At 45.7% G+C, this 7,878-nt stretch overlaps 1 protein-coding gene across 2 annotated transcripts; it reads right to left on the bottom strand.

Annotated features, from left to right (window-relative positions):
- Positions 1-943: 943 nt before the first annotated feature.
- LOC138576367 (acidic leucine-rich nuclear phosphoprotein 32 family member B-like) lies at positions 944-6,976 on the bottom strand. Of its 2 annotated transcripts, none has more exons than XM_069649548.1 (7): positions 6,484-6,976; positions 3,996-4,145; positions 3,608-3,730; positions 3,040-3,235; positions 2,549-2,658; positions 2,114-2,141; positions 944-1,912 (listed from the first exon to the last, which is right to left on the bottom strand). In XM_069649548.1, the coding sequence occupies exons 1-7, from the start codon at positions 6,535-6,537 to the stop codon at positions 1,827-1,829; spliced, it is 747 nt and encodes a 248-aa protein (XP_069505649.1). In that variant the 5' UTR covers positions 6,538-6,976; the 3' UTR covers positions 944-1,826. The 2 variants fall into 2 exon arrangements, with proteins under 2 accessions (XP_069505649.1, XP_069505650.1); XM_069649549.1 differs by lacking the exon at positions 6,484-6,976 and adding an exon at positions 5,412-5,431.
- Positions 6,977-7,878: the final 902 nt, after the last annotated feature.

Raw genomic sequence — 7,878 nt, forward strand, 5'->3', positions numbered from 1 at the left:
GCAAGACATGGAGCAACACAGGTTGCAAGACATGGAGCAACACAGGTTGCAAGCCATGGAGCAACACAGGTTGCAAGCCATGGAGCAACTCTGCTTAGAAAGCTGGGTATTAAGTATATTATAAATAACCAATCAAATATGCTGGTTCTCAACTGGCTGGAATAGGAACCAATATGCAACAAGTTAGCTTACAATTAAAGCAATTGTTAGAGGAGAAAGTTCAGCTGCTTGTCAAGCCAGGACAGCCATGTTAGCAGGCAAACAAGCTTTAGCATTACTAGCAAGGTACTGGGAATGATTCTAATTTCGTAGGCCTACCATCTACAAGATTTAGGGGGTTAGAGTCAATCTTAGTGATGTAAACTTCACAGCATAGGCAAGACAGCAAACATTCCGGTAAGAGTAAGTGCTTTACATTACTAAATCGGTCTATTTATGCACACTGCTTGAAACCAGGCCACCAGAATGTAGCCCACGAAACGCCCAAACCAAGGGTAAATGCAGACTATCACAAATATCACTCGCCTGAATATAAACGAATCCATATCATGTAATCCTTTGGCGCACATAATTACTGACAGGTGTAAAGTGAATTGAAATACCAACTGTTCAATTCAGGTTACATTCTCTGAAGCTACACTCTTCAAATAAGATTCATCGAATCCCACTGGGACAGGCAAGCCCCTCCTTTAACAGTAGGGAGCTCACTTACCTGTGTTCGAAGGTTAATATCGAGCATCATTCTCACTGCTTTGCACACAACTCATCCTAAGCAGTAACATCAGTCTTAGCCACTCGCCATTAAACGGAACTGCCATCCATGTATACCAATAGCTAATGCACGCTAGTATATCACCATTCAACAAGTGGGCAAGAGATCGTTTACCTCCTCCCACCAAATCCTGCAGTTTCCTGGCAACATAAAAGCACATCACTTGCAGGGTTTCAAAATTAGAAATGTTTTATTTACATTTGTCACAGGGTTGTGTGGGGGTATTAATGTGTAAACTGAAGGCAATGGATTGACGTGACACGGTCACCTCACAATAGGAACAGCAGCTAATATTAAAACAGGATAAAAACTCCACCTTAGATCAAATGCTTTTATCATCTCATGTTTACCAAATAGCAGGCCCGTTTATTTTCATAAAAAGCACAGGGGCTTACAGCACTAGATGAAATGTTCGAGACAGACCTTGACAAATTACAAAATGGCACCCTCCCATTGCCAGAGCAGTGGCAGTAACTGGACTAAACCATGCGTGTTAAAAAAAAAATTACTGCTCAATGCGCGAGTGAGGTATTTCTGTAAAAGTAGTCATTGTTCTGTATTGTGCTCTGTAGGTACATCCGTTTTGTAACCCAAGAATCCTAGAAGGAAAAATCCTTTGCTTGTGCTTCAGCAATTAAGGAATCAACCGAACACCAACTTCTAGCGCTGTAAGGAATCTGTTGCAATTCGGACACCTCCAAAAGGATTGCACAGGTCCAAAAGTGATGCAGCACAAATGTACAAGCATTCGGTCCTTGGAGTGGTGTATTTAGATGTGTCCATCAGCCAAAAGAGGTTGTCCCAGTCTATCCCAATGGAGGCGAAAAAAATTGATGGCACAACCCATAAAGGAGAAAAACTTTGGTCAGGATAAAAATAATGCACGAAGGATTGACCATCCCTCTCCCCCAAACTATTCTACACTTTGAGAAAGGGGCAACAAAAAAAGGCAACATTGCAGTTACACATGGGGGAGTTGGGGCACGCACACCCGCACACACTCAATTTGACAAGCAAAGTCACAGTCTGTAAAATTAATTGAGTCCTGAGGGGTTTATTCATCATCGTCATCGTCTTCATCTTCAGGATCATCTCCCTCATCTGCTGGCTCCCGTTTCCTCTTCTCACCTTGAGGTACATCTAAGGGGGAGAAAAGAACCACTTAAATGACAGTTGAAGTGAAGCCAAGTAGTGTTCTGGAGGCTACTTGACATCAGATACACTGGTCCAAAATTAAGTTACAACGCAAAAAACACATTGAAATTGTTATCAAGGTGGCGAACACCACATTCCATGCAACCATAGAAAAAAGGCAAGATGGGGCCAAGCACGTTTACTAACCTTCGTCTTCCTCATCATCGTCTTCATCCTGTAAAAGAGAAATTAATTTAGCCAGTTCACACAACACTTCAGCATTTACAGTGCAGGCAGAACATGTGCAAAAATAGATACTGCAGACTTCAACTTGGCTGCATTGTCCCAACCCTCCACGGCAGGAAAAAGCCATCTGTTCCTCATAGCAGGTTAGCTAATACCAACAGCTTCGCTCGACTCAAATTTGCAGTAGGAACAATCTAGCACAATGTAGGCCAAAGTATGTGGTTACATATGCAGCAAGCCCTGAAGTCCCCAGCATTTACCACTTATTTCTAGTGTATCATGAACTAGAGTGCTCCCAGAAGCTAATAGACGTAAAAAGTATAAAAGTTGGTTTAGGGTGAGCAACACACCCCGTGGACAACACTACTCTTCCCAAAGTGCCATTTGATTACTTACCTCTTCCTCCTCCTCTTCCTCCCCATCCAAATCATCATCTTCATCCTCTTCATCAATAACTTCTTCATCCAGCTCATCTTCGTCTTCTTCCTCCTCCTCTTCTTCGCCCTCTAAATTTAGTAAACAAACAGCCATTAAAGCAACCACCTAGAACTATAACCGGCCAGGAATAGTGCTCTATTCAAGCAGTGCAAGCATCCCTTCTAAAACGAATGTACCAATTCAGACAGCTTCCAAGCCAGTCTGAAGACAAATGCACAGGATCATAAATGTGCCAAAGGATGCAATACATTAGTCCAGGTCCCACAATTGGACTATGCACAAAGAACCTGGCACAGATTATAGTTCTGTTATGTAAATCCAGCTTGCAAAGAGTTAGTGTAGCATCTGGAAAAGTGACCAGTTGTACACAACAGTTACTAAAATAAATAATTCTCCTGGAACCACTATGGCATGGAGTCAAAATTAACCACATCTCGAATTTCTCATACCTTCTCCGTTCTCATCCAAGTCATCATCCAAGCCATCTCCTTCTGGGTCAGAGTCGGGCGCTTCCTGATCATCCGCATCAAACCCATCAAGGAATGTAAGTTCTGGGAGCAGCTCAAACACGCTTTCGCGGTAGCTGTTCAGCATAGTCACTTCACAGTTGAAGAGGTCTAGACTATGCAGGCTTGGCAATTTTTTCTGCAGCAAAAGAAAGATGCACGATTGGAAAGGTTACCACTAAATATCACCAAGTTGCCCAATGATCAATTTGGTTGAACCCACATTCTGGGTTACATGAAAATGTTGCGACAGCCACATGCAAAGCCTTCCTTCAACAAAGTAGTTGGTCCTGCCACATTAGCCATGCAATTGCCTAGCTGGCAGTCAGTGGCTATGCCAGACTAAAATTACAAATAAAACCTGCTTCTCTAACCAGGCGAGAGGGGGAAGTTTACCATAACTGGTATACATTAGAAAATAGTTTTAAAATAAGTTAGAAAATAGTTTTAAAATAAGTTATTCTAAAGCCTGAAATGTTTCTTTGGGGTTTGCATGCCATGTTCTACTCACCAGAGGTTCTAACGTATTGATATCTTTAATCTTGTTACCGCTCAAGTTTAAGTGCGTGAGACAGGGGGTCCTCTCTGCTAAGACTTCAAGGCCTCCAGAGATTCGGTTATCACTTAGCTCCAACTAAGGACAAAAAACAGGTTTATCAAAGGGAAAAAAAGCTTCAATAAGATTCCATTTATGCAATGTGGATGGACTAGACTAGCTTTGTAGATGGTGTACATTAAAGCACACCATACTCAATTAAAATTCAAATTAAATTGCAATTTTCTTAAAGGGTAAATAAGCAAGTGGTATAAGATTCTCATAAAAAGCTAGAACCAAATCCCTCCGCTTTACAGCATAGACCAATTCATAGATTTCACCAAAGCTAAAATACAGGACATACCTTCCTTAATTTGGCGAGTTTAGGGAGGTTAGCAACACACACCAGATTGATGTTGATCATGCTAAGGAACTCCAAATTATCAAACTCTGCCGTGAGACCGGTAATCTTTCCATCATCTGAACGGCAGTTGTCTAGCACCAGCTCCTTCACCTGCAAGAGGAAACCAGAGTAAATTAAAAATCTTGATAACCCCTGGGCCAAACCCCCGTAATGCAATGGCAGTAATCAATATTGCATAATGCACAAGTTCACTGGTGTACGATGAGACCGTGATTTCGGGGTATGCAAACAAGGGAAGCTCCGAGTTGTGCGCTCTCAAACATGGGACCTTTTTTATAAATCCCCAAACAGGCCATTGATTACTTGAAATTTATGGGGGGGGGAATAATTGGACATAAAACTGATCAGACAACTTAGTAGCCGCTAGAAGACGGTCCCAACCATCCCAGACAAAAGCATTCGCAGGAGAGTCGGATAGATTTTACGGCGGAAACTGGCGACAGAAAGTTGTCACACACTTAGATGGTTTGCTGGGGGTGTGGGAAGGAAATGTGTTGCTCCTAACCGTAATAAAAAACGCACCAGTCTGCAAACTTCAATCTAAACCATGCCTCTACCAAACCATTTCACAACATCCAACATGAAACCACGCCACGCAAACATACCTCACCACATGACAGCAACCAACTCACCTACGCTCAACTGGTTTCTTAGGAACTAAAGCTGCCAACAGCACAAAGCTCTCTTGCTCCTCTCCTGCTCAATCCCCCAAACACCCTTCCATTTCAGATCCGCCAAATGGCGAGAGCAGTGCGCAGGGGCACGACCCATTAACATTAATGTAGGCCGAACGCATGGCCAGCGAAACTTGCCGTGCACTAAAATACATTTTCCAAGAAGTGCACATACATACAGCATGCTCAATGTTAGTGTCACTACATAAAGCTGATGGATGCCCGCGTAGTAAAAGGGAATGGCCGAGTCACGACAAAATCCAAGGCACAGGACCAGTTACATTGTATTCATCTTCTCAGCACTTGAATGTCCACTAGGTAACTAGCATTTTAACAGTTACAATAAAACACCCAAATATAATTACGACAAACCCCGCCACCTCTAAGGCAAAACCGACAAGCGTCCCAAAACCTGTTAGCGGGTGAGCATACAGTTTCGGCTGGGGTTCCCTTCTCATCTGCGATAAACTCGAAAGCGGTTCCATATTAGGCAATCTCATCTCACCATTGCCGTGACAAACCTAAAAACATTGCGTGCTTAGACTAAACGAGTACAGTACTGCAAATGTGACTAACGACGTGCATCATTAACATGGCGTGAATCATTAACATGGGTTCGTTGGTGGGCGATTCCACCATGAAGCCAAGCCGTGTACCGTTTATACTACAAATGCGCTACAACCTGTTCAGGAACTTCACCCTTCCGCCTCCCGTCAAGTAGCCTTGCTGTTGCCGCTAGAGAGACCCCCCCGTCTTGCTGCTAGAGACCCGTCCCTGGGGCTGCACCAGCATGGCTCCCTCTTCACAGGAGGAGCAGCATGGCTCCTGCGCCGAGCACGCACTGTCCCTCCCCGGACCTGCATCACCGCTACGGCGCTGCTGCCCCGGGCACATTTTTGCAGTCTCATTCTGGATATGTCTTACTAAACCGAAGAAGCGCCGTTTAAAACTGGAGCACGTTTTTTTGTTGGAGGGGATATGGGTGAAAGGTGCACTCGTTTCACGTCATAAATAATTGCTACACGGTGTACCGCCAAAAGTTTCTCGTAAGCCCCAGTTCCTCGGGCCCTTTACCTCGCCAGTGCAGCCGCGGGGGCTGTTCCACCAGGCCCGGGACCATCACCACGGGGATGCGAGCGGGGTCCCAAGGCCGGGCACGTTCGCTTGAGTCTTCCTCAGCCACGTGTGCTGCCTCTGAAGTACAACACTCCGCCATTGGAGCAGGAAATGGAGGCAGGCAGCCCCCCGAGAGAAACAGTTCCAAGTCACCCGTAACACCCACAGTCCAGCCCCTTCCAACAGGCGAGGCCAGAGCGGGCGGTACCAACTCTCGCTGGGAGGGTAGGAAATACAACTCCCTGCGAGAGTGGACCTTATTCTGTTAAAAAAGAAGCGGCCGCGAGGCGATGCTTCGTCGCCCAGGAACAGAAGATGGAGGTCATCGAACCGCCATGAGTATAATGCGTAATCACACATGGCCCAGTTAGCCATGTGCACCCCCAAGCCCCCCCTGCTCGCAAACACAGGCCGCCAACTTTTTGAATCCCCACCAGCCTCTCTGCGTGTAGATCCCCATCGCCTCATTCTGAGCTCGGTAGTCCCATTACCTTCCGGCCCGTGGTTTCTCCCACCCGGCCATTCCAAGTCAGACCCCATAGGCCCGCGGTTGCTTCTACCCGCTTGCAGTCCGGTCTTCCCTACACGTCCCGTACTTCCATTCCCTCCCCAACCACGTCCACTCGGGCTAGCCTTACCTCGCCGGGCTTCCTGTTTCTAAGCTCCAGGTTGAGTCTCTTCTTCATATCCATTTTGTCTGTTGGGGAGAGGGAGCCGGCGGCCTGAAGGGGTGGGCAAAAAGAACAGAAAGTGGAAAAGGAAATGCCGCAACTTCTTCTCTTTTATATGAGAAGGCGCCAAAGACACAAAAGAGGGAGGGAGGTGGGGAGGAGAGCAGCAGAGGCGCCTGGGTTGCGCACCGCCCCCTGGTGGATGACTGCAGCAGCACAGGGTTCGGCCTGTAAACACTTCCCCTCTGCGCGCCTTTGTGCTCGACGAAATCTGGTGACGCCTCTCGCCCTGCCCTCTAACAGCAATGGCCGCCTTGTGCACTGACGGCTTCGCAGCCTAGTGGCAGCAAGTCTGCTTCTGCGCAACGATGGTTGCCTTCCGCGGCGCTCTCAGTCATTTCATTTACTTGTTATCCACTTATCCCCCACAGTCAAAAAAAAGACAAGAGTGGAAGACTTTAATATGCTGAACAAACAGGCAGCTCTTATTATACCTTTAGGAAGGCGTAACACTCGGGGTGGAAAGGTTACTCGTAGTCTTGGAAAAGTACGTTCGGGCAATGGAGAGCAGATGAACGTTTTTGGGAGTTAATTATGTATACATCAGCACGCTTCCTCCAGAGTTGAAGCGCAGCGCCCAACGATGGAAATGTGGGACAGAAACGTTTTGGGTAATACAGCCAGGTCCCCGGCCCCACTACAAGCACTGGGCAGGGTTGTCGTATAAAGGGACGATGAAAATAAAGACACCTAAAAAAAAGTCCCACTTAGTTTCTAAATCGTGTTCTCTCGTAAACTGGGCGCCCTTCTGCTTTCTCGTCTGCACATTGAGGGTAATCTTGATATTTTGTTGGGGATTTTTTTCACTAGAAATTTTAACTATTTTTTACTCATTACTTTTCACATCCGCCCGAGGCCCAGCGTCTAAACACTCGGATGTTTTTTAGTGACTACAGGCAGCCAGCTCTGTCATTTGTCCATACAATAATTGCTACCAGTTTAAAGGAGGCGAAGGGCGTGTTGCTTGTTTCCTTGTTTTGCCAGCCAATAGAAGTTGTTCATTGCTTGTTTGGTTTATCAGAAGAGTTGCAGTTTTACAATCAGCCATATGTACGAAGCATACATATGCCTTTTGAAGACACAATAGATATTTTACAATGTCTTTTCTCACGGTATCTTTTTTTCAAAAGATCGCCACTGTCTATACAAATAAAAGAAAATCACACATCTAAAACTCTCCCTCATTTTCAGTGTGACTCAATTGCCTACTCTCGCCTAACAAGACAGTGGCCCCCATTACAACTCTGGCAGTAGCCATGCCGTTAAAAAACAGCACGGCTGCTGCCGGAGTTGCATTTTTTC

The sequence above is a fragment of the Ambystoma mexicanum genome, chromosome 1p, assembly GCF_040938575.1.
Source record: "Ambystoma mexicanum isolate Mex_15411 chromosome 1p, UKY_AmexF1_1, whole genome shotgun sequence".
NCBI classification, from domain to species: Eukaryota; Metazoa; Chordata; class Amphibia; order Caudata; family Ambystomatidae; genus Ambystoma; species Ambystoma mexicanum.